This window comes from Psammomys obesus, unplaced genomic scaffold, assembly GCF_907164565.1.
Source record: "Psammomys obesus unplaced genomic scaffold, mPsaObe1.curated_primary_1811, whole genome shotgun sequence".
Classification (NCBI taxonomy): Eukaryota; Metazoa; Chordata; class Mammalia; order Rodentia; family Muridae; genus Psammomys; species Psammomys obesus.
The window spans coordinates 3,599,775-3,618,206 of NW_026592481.1; the positions used below are offsets into that span (position 1 = coordinate 3,599,775).

Sequence of the window (18,432 nt, forward strand, 5' to 3'; positions counted from 1 at the left end):
GTGAATGCATGGTTGCTAGTATTCAGCTCACTTTCTTCATTTTATGTAGTATAGGATACTAATGGAGCAATGGTACAGCCCACAATGACTATATATTTCCACTTCAATTAGTAATCAAGATAGACTCCCATAGGTATATCCTAAATCCCACTTCCCATGTGATTCTGAATTCTTTCAAATTGACTAACCATCACAGTACTAGATAGACTGAAATGTATTTATATGTATCATTAACCCTATCATTACCATAGTGAGTTAAATAAGAAATTCTACTATGATTTTGTTTACAGATTGAGCTCTGAAAGACTGAATTTCTTTAGGTAGGGGATGATCTTTTGCAATTTTGGGTCCAGGGTGTGATGCAGAGTGAATATCAACATCACACAAATGATAGTTAGTGAATTCATAGGAATAATAAATGCTAATATGTAACCCAGTTTGAACCTACCTTACCTGACATGGAATAGTATGTTCTGATTATGAATGATGCCATTTCCACAGATTAAAAAGAAACCTTAGTTTAAACTCTTGGAGATGATCCAAAATAAATTTCAAGTTATAAAAAAAAAAAAAAAAAAAAACATCAGAGAAGAGAGGTTCTACTTCCTAGGCAGACTTAAAGGTAATCTACCCACAAAGTGACTGAGTATTCAGTAGGTGTCTTTTCCAGAAGTGGTGAACGGTGTATAAAACTGTTGTTCTTGTAACTGAATTTACCTGACTTTTACAATTATCACTGTAACAGTGTGAACCCTTGCACACAACTTAATTTTAAGTTTCCAGTCATAATGCTGTTTTTCAAAATACTTTATCCTATACACAATAACAGTTGTGACCCGAAAGGTCCATTGGTGCTTACATTCTTATGCAGTTTAAAATTATGTGATTAACAGATGAGACCACTGATGCCTTCAGTGAAGTTTGTGTCTGAAAAAAAATAATAAGTAACTATAGAATCACTCTGAGAAGTTTCAAAACCTTTTAACTCTCAGCTTTATTTAAAAAATACAAATATTTTCACATGTTGGATTTTTGAAGCATCATACAACAAAGAAATCTGCATCAAATTAATAACTCAGAGACATCAACTCTGTCCACTAATTTAATTTAGGATGAATTAAAATTTTTTCATTCATTAACACTTAAGAAAAAACAAGTTATTTTTAACATGCTTCTATAATTAAAATTGAAAACAACTAGTTTTCTTTATTTTTCTTTTGATTTTTTTTTTCACACAGGCTTTCCCTGGCTATCCTGGAACTCCCTCTGTAGACCAGGTTGACCTCAAACTCAGAGATCCACCTGCATTTGCCATCCGAGTGCTGGGAGTAAAGGCTTGTGCCACCACTACCCAGCAAAACAGTTTTCAACACAAACATAGTACTTGCTTAAACATCAAACTGATTGTGAATTGATACAAACATTTCACATGTGAGAAAAATGTACTTCTTGTGAATTCTAACATGTAGCCAAATATAATCTTATTTGTCAAAGGAACACTGCTGGGATTGTGAAGGGAGCCTGGCTTTCAAGATTTATGGAAGCAAGCTCCTGGTGGGACAGTGGAATGAGATAGGATAACATAAGATAATTTGTCAACTTTCAGGAACAGTGAGAACAGGTTCTCATTAAATTACATATTAGAACAGGAATGAAAAGCCAAGTATTCTGAAATTTACATGTATTATAAAGTTGAAATTTCAATCAAAGTCAAGTCTGAAAATTGCACTTAGACATCTCAATCTGGAAGAGTACATTTAATATATAGTTTTGCATTTTGTTCAGGGTTGCAACGTAGACGGTAGGGATTTTAGAAATTTTGGTTACTTTTAAAACAAGACTAAGTGCTTCTTATTTATGTTGAATATAGTTAAAATATTGGGCAGGTAAGAGTATCACACTTTCAGGTTCTATATCTCAATTATTCCTGAGAAAACAGTAAGGATAAAAAGAGATTTCTGTGCTTTTTAAAATGCTTTCTCAGAGGCTGTTCAGACTGTCTACAGAAAATAGCATGAAATATTGTGGTTAATTGGAAAAGTAAGGGACTTCTCACTTATATCAAATGGGAAAAAAGCTTCAAATGACCTATCAACTGCAATGGAAAATGTGACTCAAAATTTAGTGGAGCATGGCTTCTTTGTTGAATCAAAGATCAAGTACAATTACCCACTTGAAAAGTACCCTTGGTTACATTATGAGTGCATTTAGTGTGGGAGAAATAACATCTTCCTCAGAAAATAAAGAAGTTTCAGGTTTTTCAAAACAAACAAAATAGTGGTTATGAAGTCCAGCGCCACCAAGCAACCTTCATTCTGTCCCATACTGCTGAGAAAGAATCAAAGGCAGGACGCACGTCCAGGATGGTGAACTGGTAGTCCTTGTTGACCTCACCGCCATCATAGTAATCGATCACATACCTAACTTCTCTGCCACAGCGATTGACGATCCAGTCATGCCGGTCGAAAGGCAACTCATACCTGGAACGCAAAGATAATAGCAAGTGTTAAAATGCTGGTCTGCATTCACTCTTGGTGTAAGCAAAAAGACAGACTGAAAAACAGTGCATGCTCACATACCTGCTCTTATATGCAATGCCTAGCAGGGGAGATGTGACTTAGCCAATCAGTCAATGGTGCTTAGAGAATGTGGCACTTATGAACTATGATGAGTCTGTGTCAGAACAACTGTCTATAAAGGAATAGGTTCATGGGAAAGACACCCAGGTCAAAAAAGCTAGCTAGGAACCTGGAGAATTCAAATGTGCTAAGTCGCCCAATTACACTGTAAGACAAGGGAGAAATGAGGAAGGGTAAAGACCACAAGAGGAATAAAAGAACACTTCTAAGGATACCAAAATGAGAACAATTCAATCCTTTGAGAGTGAAGTAGGAAACTCACAACTCTACCCTCATAATTCTGCCCATGTATGAGTAAGCTCAAGTAGATGATGAACTATAGGCTGGATTCTGAAGTTTTAGAATATAGAACTGCTTTTCTTTTCTTTTTTTTTAATGTTTTTTATTTTTTTATATTAATCATAGGTTATTTGTTTTGTATCCCAGCCATAGCCCCCTCCCTCATTCCTTCCCAACTCCACCCTCCCTCCCTCATCTCCTCCCTGCCCCTCTCTAAGTCCACTGATAGGGGAGGTCTTCCTCCCCTTCCATCTGACCCTAGCTTATCAAGTCTCTTCAGAACTAGCTGTAGAGTCCTCTTCTGTGGCCTAGCAAGGCTGCTCCTCCCTCGGGGGGGGGGGGGGGGGGGGGGGCGTGTCAAAGAGCTCGCCATTGAGTTCATGTCAGAAACAGTCCCTGTTCCTCTTACCAGAGAACCCACTTGGATACTGAGCTACCATGGGCTATATCCGAGCAGGGGGTCTAGGTTATATCCATAAGCAGATATTAAGACTCATAACCAAACCTTCGGCAGAGTGCAGGGAATCATATGAAAGAAGGGGAGTTAGTAAGACCTGAAGAGGACAGGAGCTCCACAAGGAACAAATATTTCAGGGCACAGGGGTCTTTCATGAGACTGTTTCTCCAACCAAAGAACTGCTTTTCTTACACACTGGTTTTGGTGGTAAGAATGCTTACCATGGCTTATGAAATGTCAATAGCAGGTCTACACTGACACTTACCCCATCCAGTAACGAATTCTTGCCCTTGGTGAATACTCTCTTGCTTTGCCTCCAAATCGGACCAATGATGGGCCACAGGGACATTCCCTGAAAATACCCAGATAAGAATAGTCTATTAAAATATTTTCTTTCATTTGACAGGATAATGTTCCAGTATTTTAGCAATGTCTTTTTTCTGTATTTACTTACGAGCACATTTACAGAGAACAGTAACTTCTAACAGGGTTCAAATAAATTAGACCTATTTGTTGGAAACCTCTTTCCTTTTAGATTGGGTTTCTCTTTCTCTAGGAATCTGCTTGGCTTTCCTGTCTGATTCAGGAAACAGAACCTTCCATTTGGACACGGCACATGGGAAAAAAAAAAAAGGGTTATGCATTCTGTGTCTTCTTTCTCTTTTGCATAGAGCAGCTAGTTTCTTCAGAGAAACAACAGAAACTGCTATAGAGTTAGGACTGGGTCAATGGGATCTATTTTCACAGATTCAACCAACTGTACACTGGAAATACTTGGAAAACAACTATACCTGTGGACTGGGGATATAGCTCAGTTAGTATAGCACTTGCCTACCATGCATAAAGCTCTGTGTTCAATGCTTAGTACCATATAAATCAAGTATTGTAACATACATATGTAATTTTAGCACTTGAGAGGTGAAGGTAAGGAGGATCACAAGATCAAGATTATCCTTGGGTGATACAAAAGGCAGCCTTGGCTATATAAGAGTGTCTCAAAAACAAGCCGGTAACAAATATAAACTTCTGCATTTGTGCTGACCATATCTTAATTTCATTCCTTTTCGTTGTTCCTTAAATAATACAGTATAACAACTGTTTACATAACATTCACATTGTTTTTAATCATTACAAATGACTAAATATATAGGAAGATGTACATACATATATATACACACACACACACACACACAAACTGTATGCAAATGAAATGAAGTTATAGTAAGAGACGTTAAGCATCCCTGGCTTTTGTCATATTTGGATGCCCTGGAACCAATCCAATAATATTGTAAGAGGACTTTGTTGCTTCATTTCAACCAAGTAACAGACTTAGATGTAAGTGTGCTGAACATTTTTTTTTAAGTAAAAGCCATTAGGGACCTGTCCTCTACTGGATCTGAGGTACAAATGTTGTACTTGAAAGACACAAACCTACTTCCCTAATGGGGGTAGGAAGACTGGTCCATTAAGACAAGAGCCACTTACTTTGCTGGCTGCTCCCATTCATAAAACAAGTTAAATTCTTAACATGTAAGGGAATCCATCCATATCCACAGTACAACGGAGCCAACTATCAAAGCAGTAAACTCAATCTATGTAACTTTTCTTTTGGAATCATTAGTGGGGGCTTTCATGGTATAGCTAATTTTGCCGGAAATCTGCAAAATGACTAGTGGTGTTGAAACTGACAAGCTAAAATTCCTTTTGCTTTTAAAATCACGCTACAAGTAAAGAACAGGTGGCTTTAATTAGAGTACATTTTTAACCTAGGTTATAACAGCCACTCGCAATTCCAAGTTAGCCAGCCAGGTCCTTCCTCTAGGTCAGGGGTTACAAAAAGAAAAGTATACCCCTCTTACACCTGGGATCCAGCTAATGACACTCTAGTAGTGTTAATACTGAAATGCTCAATGCAAATACCAAAAACAAAGAGACTACCTTAAAAATATTCAGTTGGCTTTTCTCCAAGAAATATATTAATCATGCATTGAGAAGAATTTGAAATGTAAACCAGATTACAACAGGACATGGTTCTTTGTGAAGATATCCCCCAACCCTTCACTTCTGGAAGAAGAGAACTAAAACCAGCAGCAGTCATATCATTCCAGAAGCATCAAGCCTAGGACCCATTCTGAACTGGATCAGACATTCTATAAGTGAGCCTAGTGTGTAGAGTTACAACAAACCTGCCAGGTGAAGGAAAGAACCAATGCTCTTTCAACTGACCAATTCTCTCTGAGAAAAGGGGCTCATGTAAAGAAAAGACCTTTAATGTCAGTCCTTATATGGATTCCAAATACTGCTGAAGAAACAAAAAGTTCTTTCCTACCTCCCTTGGATCACAAAGGCATTAGTCTCACTTCTGATGTGCTCTTATTTCCATGAGTGACCCTATCATACTTCTTCCACTGACAGGTGGGGTCTCCATATCCCCCTTGAATCTGGCCAGGCTTGAGATACTTGAGTCTTCCTAGCTAAGTCAGAAAAGGAGATCTGGCTTCTGTCTGGTGCTTTTGAGAACTCAGCTTCTGGAATGCAGCCACTGCAATGTAAGGCAGCTGAGCTAGCCAGATTCAGGGACTGTGAGCAGGCACCCCTTGCCAGATGGGTAAATGACCGTGCCTTCAGAAAACTCTAGCCCACAGCTCTGCAGGAGCCATTTCTGAAAATGACCTAAGCATATGAGGCCTCAGCCACCATGGAGAAGAGCTGAGGCATCTTTGCTCCAAATTCTCTGCCATCTGAACTTAGGCACTCACTGAGTATGTGGTCAGTTCTACAAGGATGATCCCTGCTACACAAATGAATAACAAATTATTATTTAAATGTTAACACTGTAAGAAGGCTGATATGAAGAGATGCTAGAACTTCTTTTAAAGATTTCAAACATACTTACTGAGCATGAAGGGCTTCCCACTTCAAAATCTCCTTCCAAGCTTGCTCATTATTCTGATTGTGAATTCTAATGATATTATACATATCTTTCTGACTAATATCATCATCCTTCCACTTCCACCTAAGAAAGAACAAATATTATTGACTAAAGAAGTTACTCAATGAATACATAAAATATACTTTTTTATAAATGCTTACATACACTGACATTAAAGATTAAAGGTTCATCTTAATGTTATTTCATATGATCCCCAAAAGCCATACTTACAAAACAATCAATTTTTAAGGAGGCGCTATTCATTTAGTACCACTGATAAATGATTTGCCAACTTTATCTAGGCATTTTATATAACAGTGTTTATATGTGTGTGTTTATACATATATATGTAGGTATTTCCAAAATTACACACACACACACACACACACACACACACACACACACACACATGTATGTATGTATGTATGTATGTATGTATTTCTAAAAGTACAAATGTTTTGAGATATATTTAAAACTGATTGACCTGTTCAGGTAGATTTCAGCCAGTCAGGGGCTACAGTCCTTTCATAAGCAAATGGGACTCATGCATGTTTGCTGGAGCTATAACGTTAGGCTTTACCTGATTTTTAACCTGAACTTAAATTATCAGGTCTATCTGGATTTCAAGCTTCCCAATTTTTTAGACCAGAACTTCTACCACCAGGTCTCCTGGTTCTGAGGGCCTTAGACTAACTAACCATATCACTGGCTTTTCTCAGGTCTTCCATTTGCTGGCTATAGATCTTGGGATATGCTGCTGGCTTCCATCGCTTCCTTTATAACAATGTCTTGCTGACCACCCCCAACTCCATGCCCTCTTAGTTCTGTTTTTCTAGAAAACACTGACCTTGAATATTGGTCTTGAACTTACACTCTGATAACTCTGAAAATTCTTTTATAAACTGTTTAACTCACTAAAAAGTGATATATAATTTGGATATTAAAAAAAAATCTAACATTTAAGCTGGGCATGGTGGCGCACGCCTGTGTGGTGGTGTACACCTTTAATCCCAGCATTCAGGGAGGCAGAGGCAGGTAGATCTCTGTGAGTTTGAGGCCAGCCTGGTCTACAAAGTAAGCCAAGGACAGCCAAGGCTACACAGAAAAAAAATGTCTTGAAAAACCAAAAGAAAAACAAACAAAAACCCTCCTAATATTTAATTCTGAGATCAGTGTGGCAAGCATATTAATGTTCTAAATATGTTCACTCACCCTTTCCGTAGCATGGCATTCCAGAACATCTGTTCAGAAGGGTAAACCCAATTTTTTCCAGAATCTGCTCTTGGAATTGATGACTCCTCTCTTGATGTAGACAAAGAAAATGGCTGATCTGGGGATGGTGTCTGATTAGGTGGCGGCATCTAAAGAAAATTGGTGGATTATAACTGAATGTTAGCACTATGGTATAAACTACAAAACAATCAGAACACCCTGGAAAGCAATACACCATATAAAAAGCACAAGTTCCCATTAAACTAATGAAATAAGAGTTTCACACCTCTGGTATATTTTGGTCATACCACTTTTTGTGCTGCTGTTATAAAATAACTAGCAAGAAGAAATTTAAGAAAGATTTATTCTAGCTCATAGTCTGAAGAGACACAGTTGACCATGATAGAGAATTCACAGATGCATAAAATGCCCTTAGAAAAGCTGAGGGAGGATTACCAGGTTTAAAGGATCAAGTTTCTCCTTTTCCTTAGCTGCAGCACCAGTAACAGGACATTCCACGTATTCATAGGCCCGTTCTTGGTGGGCGGGCACAGTCTGTGCTTTGCTCTCACTGGTTGGATCAGATGCTGCTGTAGTCATTGGACAGCCTGAAATAATCAAGTATTAAAACAATGTTAATGCTGAGATACCATACCAACAATGGAAGGAGAACCTCTTAGTTAGGGCCTTAAAGAGCTAAAGTTCTGACCAAAACAATTGGAAAACTAACTTTCTCCTACGTAAAGATGCCAAGAATTAAGCTAGTTAATGTTCTAAAATCCTAAAGATGGTAAGATGCTATAAATGTACACTCCCTTTAAGAGGAGGAGGAAGAGAAGAAAAAAAGAGGAGAAAAAGGTGGAGGAGAAGGAGAACAGGAGAAGAAAAAGGAAGAGAAGGAGTAGGAGAAAGAGGGGGAGGAGGAGGAAGAAGAGAAGAAAAAAAGAAAAAGGGCAGGCAGGCAGGAAGGAAGGAAGCCGAAGTGAGGGCTGGCCATGTTTCACTAGGTTTCTCTGACTTCCAGCCATTAGTCAGGCCTCAGTGAGGTAGCAGACATTATTACAGTATCTATTACTGATACACTCTCTCAAATATTGGGTACAGGAACAGAAAAAGAGCAGATTTTATAGACACTCAAAGAAAAATGTAAATGCTACTCAACTCATATTTTGTTCTAAGACTTAAACTACAAAAACAAACAAAAAAAGAAACCATACCACTCATCTGAGGTGCTAGTCCTTTTCAGAAAAGGCAGATTTTTTTTTTATTTCTTAACTCCATCTTTTTTTAATTATTTTTATTTTTCTTAATTACAGTTTATTCACTTTGTATCCCCCCTATAGCTTCCTCCCTCCTCTCCTCTCAATCCCACCCTCCCTCTTCCCCACCTGTGTTCACTCCCAGTCCACTGATAAGGGAAGTCCTCCTCCCCTTCCCTCTGATCCTAGTCTATCAGGTCTCATCAGGAATGGCTGCATTGTCTTCCTCTGTGGCCTGGTAAGGCTGCTTCCCCTCAGGGGGAGATGATCAAAGAGCAGGCCAATCAGTTCCTGTCAGAGACAGTCCCTGTCTCCATTACTATGCAGGGCACTTGGACACTGAAGTGCCATAGGCTACCTCTGTGCAGAGGTTCCTGGCCATCTCCATGAGTGGTTCTTCCTAGAGTACCAGTTTCAGAAAAGACCCCTGTGCCCAGACTTTTTGGATCTGTTGCTCTCCTTGTGGAGCTCCTGTCCTCTCCAGGTCTTACTATCTCTCACTTCTTTCTTAAAATTCCCTGCACTCTGCCTAAAGTTTGTCTATGAGTCTCAGCATCTGCGTCGATACCCTGCAGGGCAGAGCCTTTCAGAGGCCCTCTGTGGTAGGCTCCTGTCCTGTTCCCTGTTTTCTCCCTCCTCCGATGTCCATCCTCTTTGCCTTTCTGAATGGGGATTGAGCATCTTAGGAAAAGGCAAATTTTTAAAGAAAATATCCCATGATAGACTCATACTTCTGAGTCAATCCCAAGTCAATTTCAAAGCTCCTAGGGGCTGATCCAGACAGGTGTAGGGCCTGAGAAATGGGAAGGTACTTAAAGGTCTCTGTCTCAGAATAACAGCAGCTTCTGTCATGAAATCCTTCCTTGTCCCAGGCACCAGGAGGAAATAAAGACTATGCTGAATGCTAGTATATAGAAAAGACAAGTATACTTTTACTTCTTTAGCCTCTACTCCAAGGCTTTCATTTCCCACAACGCCATGCACCTGTTCACTTTAGGGGTGAAAACACAACTGCTATACCTCTCTCTGTACCATTAAAAACACCAATCTTCCCAGATTGATCCCTGGAGGATATTAGAAGAAAAGGTGTTATATTTTTCACATTATAGAACCAGGAGGCCCTTTGGTCTCCTAAATACTCACATTATTTACTAATGGAAATAAACCAAGATAACAACTCTCTAAAATAGATAGACTAAAAATCATAAAGAGAATTACTTGAGGACAGAAGCTTGGAGCAAAGGTACACATCCTTTGTCTAATTTGTCTCAATTTCTATGAGAAATATTTGAAGACTGTGGGATCTGTCCTTGTCCAAAGTCACAGAATTTTCACCATCTTTACCACTTACTAGCTAAATGACTTGAAGTACATAAGTTAATTACTCTGAGCCTTAGTTTCCTTGGCAGAAAAATCTCCCACACAGGTTTATAAAGGTGGTACCGTAAGCTCTATGAGGAGAAGGAATTTTGTCTATTATGTGTATTGCTAGTTCTCTCTCAATGAAGAAAAAAACCCCAGCAATCCTTGTCACAGGATAAGTGCTGACCTCTTGGAGAGGACTGGCTAATGGAGATTAAGAATGATGGACACTGGAAGCATGAGCATGTAACAAACATGTACATATAAGAAAGCATACAACATTGCCTCAGTCTGAACTATCTAAAGCAGACATGCACTAATTAAAGAAATTTTTTGTTTCAAACCTAGCACTGATATAACAGTTTATAAATTCACTTGGTGGAAGCTTATTTTGACCTAGATGAAGACCACAATAGATAGGGGAGTAGTTTACTGAAATAGACAGCTAGAATGAAGTTCACTCAGCTCTGGCATTCTTGGTATTTATAGAACAAAGATTCCATGTCCAAGGCTGTATACTGTTTAGCACTATCATAAGTCCCACCCTACTGTATGTCAGCGGTACTGTTTCCTCTCAGCTGTGAGAAGAAACATATATCAACATGGATAAATCCCTTGAGTAAATCCCATGGCTGAAAGTCACTAACAGGCAAACTTTGGAGAGATGAAGCTGTTTTATGGAACAACTGCAAAGTTTTTATATCTGACTTTGATTAATCAACACCATAAACATGTGAAAATTATATTACACTAACAGATGACAGACTGAGACAAAGGTGTTTATGATAATGTGTAATGAGAAGCAAAATTAGGATCAGTCCAAGAGTGCCTTACTCCCAGCCTTACAAGCCTCACTTGCAAATTATAAGCCTCTTCCTTTAAAACAGTGGTTCTCAACCTGTTGATCTCAACCCCTCTGACAAACCTCTGTCTCCAAAAATATTTATATAACTATTCACAACAGTTGCAAAATGGCAGTTATGAAGAATAATTTTTGTGGTTGGGGGGTCACCACAACATGAAGAACTGTATTAAAGGGTCACAGCATTAGGAAGGTTGAGAACCGCTGCTTTAGAGCCATTATCCTTCTTTTAATTTTCTAGACAACAGGAAAATTACCTTTCCTTTGCCTTTCATGCATTGGGCATCCTGAAGGCAATGAAGCTGCCTGATGAGTAGAAGCATTTGAGGTATTTACTGCAGCAGCTGGAGTAGATGTGGAGGAACCCATAGCTGGAATCACAGGGGTGACTCCCAATCAAAAATTTCCAACTGCCAAAGCAAAGAGTCAGATTAAAACGTGGAGGCTAAACAGACTATCCCCTTGTTAATTCTGAACGATGGCTGGCCTTCGTTCCTCTGTGCCATCCTATGGAAAAGTACTAGGTAGGACATTTGTTTGGGAACAATTTTAAAATACTGCCCCCTTTGAGGAAATACCGTGAAACCTATGCCACCACACGTCTCAGAGAGACTGGAAACAAGTAAGATGAAACCACTTTGTGGAAATGGGTGTAGACCTAGGGGTGGGGACAGGAACCAGGGAGGGCAAGCATTTACTGAACCAGACTCGACTCCCTACCCCCGGAAGCCCTGGGCCTCGGAGAAGATAGGTTAAAAAAAAAAGTTGTCACCAAAATGGGAGGCAAGAAGCGGCAAAGGCAGGGAGCCACCAGTCTTGCCCACCGGTCTAAGCGCTTCCCACCTGAACCAGTCCGAGGTCCCCAGAAAACATGTTCCAGCCTAACCTGCATGGCGTTCCCTACCCGAGCCTCCCCTCCGACTGCCCTGTGCGGCCGGGACCGTATCGAGCCTCCAAGCCAAACTCACACAACAGCGACCGACCGCTGCCACCGCTTCTCCTTAAACCAGGTCACCGCTAAGGCCCAGGTCACAGCCGGCGTTCTGATGCGCAGTTACTTCCTTTTCCGAAGGCGGGACTTCCGGAAGTACGGAGGCAGGCCGCAAGCTGAGGAAAGGAACCCCTGTCAGTCATGAAAGACCAATCCCACCCCTTCTGCGCCGAGGCCGCCTGGGACTTCCCCCCGACTCCGCCCCTACACGCTGGGCGGCCTTTTCAACTCTGCAGGCTGCTAAGCTGGGCAGTGTGATTCAAAGTGGATGACCCTGCTGCGCGTGCTATAAGCAGCAGAGTGGTCGCTTTGGAGGAGCTGTCCACTTGCTGTGCTTTTCACTGTCATATTTTAGGTTCTTAGAAAGTCAATTTTTACTTTTCAATGAACAAATAATGTTTGTGCTTATTTATGGAATAAAATACTATCATTTCTGTGCCTAGTCCCTTCAGGATTCTGGCAGCTGTTGTGAGTGAACTCCATGCAATCATGAAATTACAGCTTTCATATAATATAAGTACTATATTGTAGTCCATATAATATAAAATAAGCTTTATAGTATTTGTGTATGGTAAACCAGCAGATAGAAGATGGTTTTTGTGCTGGTTAGATTTTTTTTTTTAATTGACACAAAGAGTCATTGCCTCCATCAGACTGGCCTGTGGGAAAGCCTGTAGGGACATTTCCTTTTTTTAATTTATTTTTTATATTACTTACAGTTTATTCACTTATATCCCAGCTGTAGCCCCCTTCTCATTTCCTTCCAATCCCACCCTCCCTCCCTCATTTCTTCCCATGCCCCTCTCCACGTCCACTGATAGGGGAGGTCCTCTTTCCCTTCCATCTGACCCTAGACTATCAGGTCTCATCAGGACTGGCTGCATTGTCTTCCTCTGTGGCCTGTCAAGGATGCTCCTCCATCAGGGAAGGTGGTCAAAGAGCCAGCCACTGAGTTCATATCAGAGACAGTCCCTGTTCCCCTTACTAGAACTCCCACTTGGATATTGAGCTGCTATGGGCTACATCTGTGGAGAGGTTCTAGGTTATCACCATGCATGGTCCTTGGTTAAAATATCAGTCTCAGAAAAGACCTCTGGGCCCAGGTGTTTTGGTTCTTTTGCTCTACTTGTGGAGCTCCGTCCCCTCCAGGTCTATCTTCCCTTTCTTTCATAAGATTTCCTGCACTCTGTCCAAAGTTTGACTATGAGTCCCAGCATCTGCTTTGATACCCTGCTGGGTACAGTCTTTCAGAGGCCCTCTGTGGTAGGCTCCGTCCTGTTCCCTGTTTTCTCTCTCTTCCGATGTTCATCCCATTTGCCTTTCTGAGTGAGGATGGATCATCTTACCCAGGGTCCTCCTTCTTGCTTTGCTTTGTTAGGTGTACAGATTTGAATATGTTTATCAACATTTTCTTGATCAATAGTTGATGTAGGAAGACCTAGCCCACTGTGGACGGTGTTATGGGAAGCAAGCTAGCCAGGAAGTGGTGTATATCCATAGCCTCCATGGCTTTTGGTTGAATTCCTCAGAGCCTTCAGATCCCTGCCATGAGTTCCTTTCCTGACTTCCCTTCAAATCTGCTTTTAACCTAAGTTGCCTTTTTGAGTGTTAATCCCTGTAATAGAAAGCAAACCAAGACAGTTATCATAAATGCAATAGCAGCTTATTATACTCACAGATCCCAAGAGAGGAAATACTCACTAAGCCATAGCAGGGAAGAGCTGTGTGAATGCTTCAGGATGTGAATGCCATTTGTTGCACCTTTATGCACATCTTGTTATATTAGTAATTGTCGTGGTTCATAGGCTGCTGGAGCCTGCCAGCAGGGTCGAACAGTTCCTGATTCGGGAGTGAGGATTAAAATTAATAACCCAACACACAAAACATGGGACCTTTCCGAGAGGCTCTAGTGGAGGCTAGAGGCCTTGCTTTATTCCAGACTCCTTTCAAGCCAGAGCAAAAGCAGCTCAGCACAATGAGTTAAATTCAAAAGGAAGTGAAACAAGAGGTGTGATTTTGACGAGGTATCCACCTGCTGTCTCAAACAGAAGAAGATAGACTTGGAAATTCTTCACTGACCATGAAGGCCATGGTGAAAGCAGTCTTTTGGCTGAGATCTAAATATCAAAGCAGCTGGTAGACCAGTGCCTCCCAACAATAGGTGTTGCAGCTGAGTAGGACTGTTTAATTGCTTCCCTCCCTCGGCAACTTGCAAAGTATCTGTTGGTACCATGTAACGTAGACTACAGGAAAGAGGCTTTCGGGCTATACCCAGCTTAAATCATCTGAGTCCTGTGTCCTAAATGTGTAGTGTCTTCAACAATAAAGGCTCACCCTTGACCCCTGAGAGGTAACTAGTGGCTCTACTGAGCACATATGTTGTTTTCCAAGTACCATGTACTATGCTGACCAAACTTTTGAAAGGTTTCTTGTGTCTGATCCTGGGGTTTTTCTTAGTCTTTGGTTCTTTTAGGGAACGTTGTCAGTCCACTGGCAAAACTTTGTCTAAGCAGTGTTCTAACCTCCTTAATGCTGTAACCACAGCTGTGGTACTTGCTGTGACCAAGATCCTTATGTTGTGGTGACCCACAACCATTAAATTATTTTATTGCTACTTTGATAACTGTAATTTTGATACTATTATGAATTGTAATATAAATATCTGATATGTGACCCCTGTGGAGGTCATGAACCACAGGCTAAGGTATATATATGCATATATTAATGTATGTAAAAATACATAAATCCAGACTGCCAAATCTGATTTTTGGTGTTTGTGTGTATATGATTCTAAAGCTAAACATGTTGTGTTAGATAATAAATAATGTTACATATTTGTATGTATAACATACAGTTATATGTTTATAAATTTCTAGTACGTTCTACAATTCTTTTTTTTCCTCATTCTACATCTGGCCCTTATTTTCAGCATATATTATTATTTCCCCAGGTACCTAGTTGCTTTCTAAATTCTATATTCCTCCTTAAAATTCTACATTGTATCACAAAAATCCATTGTATTCCACAATTCTCTATTCTCTTATACTGTGCCTTTTGTCACATAGCTCTTCACCACCACTTTCTGTTATCTTGCACCATTCTTACTTTTCTTTTATAATTTATTAAAAGACTCTCACCTTCCTTTCTCCTAAAATTCCACTTTTTCAAGATCAGAGGCAGCAGAAGACCTCATACAGGATCATAGGCGAAAGAACAGAAAAATCGTAATGCCAGGATATAAGGACCTGACAAAGAGAGTCATGTCTATGAGGAACAGCAAATATCTTCACATGACATACAAACGTGCCCTGTAAGTCAACCAGAAACAGGGTAGAGGAGCATGCCCCAGTTATAATAGCTTGGATAGAGAAAATTCTGTTTTTCTATTTTAGTATACTTACCTTACTTATATATGTGTTTACTGAGGTTAGAATATATATCTTTATTAAGCTTTTTAATCCTGTCAGTGATATTCAAAGTGCCCTGCCAGTGGATGCTTGGTGCTTACAGCTAAAACTAAAGGAAATAATTATATCTTTCATCATAAAAACATAGCTATGAGACATGTCATCTCAAGGAAGGGCTTAGTGAGATGGCAGGCTTTGATTCTAATACAAGCCTCTTATCTAAAGTGTGGAACAGTAACTAAGTCTATTTTTTTAGAAGTTTAGAATCAGTAAATCTTGAACAATATAACTAATTCAAGAATAGTCATAGTGAACATAAAACATACCAGGTACAGTAGAAACTTCTAGGAATACAAAAAATGTTGAGAAAAAGCTTTATTCCTTGGGAATTTATATTCAATTAATTCAAAGATCAACTAACGATACAATACATCCAAAGACATATCATTTCAAATCATGGTTTTAATGGTTTTAAACATTATTTGACAGAGACAGATGGGGAGACACTGCTGTCAAAACTTTCATATATCAAGAGGAGGTCCCTAGCTGCTTGGAACTTTTCCAAATGCATTCAGGCCCCACTACAGATTTGATGAGTTCAAATCTGCCTTATTTATAAGTGTCTACCAGTCAATGTTAATGTTCCTGCACTCGGATCCATTCAGAGAGCTACAGGCTGTTTTCTGATAAATGACAAAAAGGAGAGGCCCAACTTCTTTTTGGGAAACTACCATGGATGAGGCTTATAGGAAACAAAATTCTGCTTCTCTTTAAGGCAGGCTTCTCAATTGAAAGTGATTTTACTCTCCCCTATAGGGGCATTTGGCAATACTTGGAGACATTTTTAGTTGTCATACTGGTGATATGTGTTGTTAATTATATCAAGCGCAAAGAAACAATGGATTCTGCTGAGCACCCCAAGAACACAGAAAAGGTCTCGTAACAAAAGGTCTGGTTTTAAGTGTACGTTAGCCATGACCATGCTACTTTGAAAATTTCTTCCAGTTTTGTTGAATGATGGCAGTTTCCTAAATAATTACCATTCAAGAGCCTTAAAAAACGTGCTATAACTTGTTTTACCAGATTCCTGATCTTTGTGAAGGAAGGACCCTTGATAAGAGATGTTTATTGTCTGGTGTGGTGAGAGCAAACCTTTAATTCCAGCATACAGGAGGCAGAGGTATGTGGATTCCTCTGAGTTCAAGCCTGGTCTGGTTTATAATGTGAGTTCCAAGCATGCCAGGATTAAATAGCAACCCCTCCCCATGGATCATCTAAAATTCTTTAACTGACTATTTGCTGCTTATTCATCCCAATGGCTAACTGTGGGCATAAAAGGAAACTCAACCTCTATCTGGCCCCTTGTATCCACCCTATAATTGCCCCTACAGGTAAGCTAGCTCTAATTCTTACTGAGACTCCTTCCTACAGACCCTCCTGCAAAGGCCTACAGTTTCTTGAGTTGCTAGTGCCCTTGTCTGTTCAGTGTCAACAATGAGAGTGAGAAACAATGTCTTCAAAAATTTATGGGCACAATCTTTCTCTCACTGATACCTGACAGCTGAATCAAGGACTCCATAGTTTGGGGGAGGGGGAATGGGGGGAATGAGTGAACTAAGTAACTGTATTGGGGTAATTTAACTTATTTCTATATCTTTCTACTCCAAAACAACAGTTATCATTAAGTTGAAATGGGCAACAAGCACTATGTAGACTAGAAATAGGATTATTAATATCGATGTTATTTAAGTTGATGACTCATTTGTTGCTACAAGTGGGATTGCTATAGGTGGCTGCGTTTACTAGGTGAGCAGGAAAACATGATAGAAAGACTGGTAAAAATGGATGCAGAAAACATACTAAAGCTCCTCTTTCCTCAAGTGGAAAATAATAGTAGAGTTTTCTTCTCTGAGGATACAGTTAGTGGTGGGTCAGGTTATTTACTACTCAGTAATGATATAGAAGAACCTTGGAGTTGTGAATTTACAGTGACTACCTCCCACTATGCTTACTTATTCTTTTGAAATGAAGAAACACAGTATACTACAGTTGCCTGAAATTATAATCTTACTGAAAAGATAAGAAAGTTAAAGAACAAAGGAAATGACTGCTAACTTTGATAACAGTATAGATTTATATGTAAGATGAGTTCAAGTTTGAGTAGTACATGAAAGTTGTAACAGTGGCTGTTGCAAAAAAAATACTAAGAGTAGTTTAGTACAACCTTTGGTACTCAATACAAAACAAAACAAAAAATCCAGCTGATTGCAGATAAGGGAACATTAAGTCATCAGATATGGTTGGAAGTTAAAACAACAAAAATGGATGGCACCATCTTTCAAGACTTTTGGTCTTCTTTGCTTTCATTTCAGACTTACCAAAGGACTTGTGATTTTGCTTTCCCAACTAGGAAGAAAATGCACCAGTAGCCAGTCTAAATATATTACTTTTTCTCTGGTGCTTCATTTTTTTTGTTGTAAGTGTAGTGAATTAAAAAACTAGAAAAAAAAAGAGACATGAAAATAGAAGGAAAATTGAGCAGGTGAGGCGTAATTCACTATAGAGTAAAGAGGAAAAGGCACTTGAGTGGATTAGACTCACTCTAAAGTGAAATAGAAAGGTTAAAGCTGCAGAAGACAAGATGACAAGCATTTCTTTGCCAGCACCACGTCAAATGTGGTTTCCTAAGAAATGAGCTTGGGTGGGGGTATTTAAATTCATATTTTAAGTCTCAAATCAGTAGGTAAAGATGTTTGTAATTCTATTGTGCAGTAAAACACAAAGATATAGAAAATCTAAGTTAGGAGTTATTGATACAAATATTTGTAAATACAATAAAAATAGAGTAAATTTCTCATTTCTCTATCTTTCTTCCCACCACGTCTCATATACAGACACACACATACACACACACACACACACACACACACAAAGTAGCAATAGTAATATAACACTTTATATCCCAAATAATACATTGTAAATTATAATATGTGAAAAGACATCTTAGCTTCCCTTTTGTTCTTTCTGCTAAT

The 18,432-nt window shown here is 39.4% G+C and overlaps 1 protein-coding gene across 2 annotated transcripts; it reads right to left on the reverse strand.

Moving 5' to 3' along the window:
• Positions 1 to 975: 975 nt before the first annotated feature.
• Positions 976 to 12,065, reverse strand: LOC129681460 (holocytochrome c-type synthase). Of its 2 annotated transcripts, none has more exons than XM_055613371.1 (7): positions 11,971 to 12,065; positions 11,260 to 11,412; positions 7,976 to 8,127; positions 7,520 to 7,668; positions 6,272 to 6,391; positions 3,641 to 3,727; positions 976 to 2,480 (listed from the first exon to the last, which is right to left on the reverse strand). In XM_055613371.1, exons 2-7 carry the CDS (start codon positions 11,369 to 11,371, stop codon positions 2,282 to 2,284), a joined length of 819 nt encoding a protein of 272 aa, XP_055469346.1. In that variant the 5' UTR covers positions 11,372 to 11,412; positions 11,971 to 12,065; the 3' UTR covers positions 976 to 2,281. The 2 variants fall into 2 exon arrangements, with proteins under 2 accessions (XP_055469346.1, XP_055469348.1); XM_055613373.1 differs by lacking the exon at positions 11,971 to 12,065 and adding an exon at positions 11,907 to 11,968.
• Between the last annotated feature and the right edge of the window lie 6,367 nt (positions 12,066 to 18,432).

Bases quoted from the DNA above. Each gene is read 5' to 3' on its own strand.
- LOC129681460 (XM_055613371.1), bottom strand. From the start codon at position 11,371: ATGGGTTCCTCCACATCTACTCCAGCTGCTGCAGTAAATACCTCAAAT. The intron at 8,128-11,259 runs GTAATTTTCCTG...TGATTATTTCAG, and splicing joins GCATGAAAGGCAAAGGAAAG to GCTGTCCAATGACTACAGCA. The intron at 2,481-3,640 runs GTAAGTGTCAGT...TTTGCGTTCCAG, and splicing joins AGAATTCGTTACTGGATGGG to GTATGAGTTGCCTTTCGACC.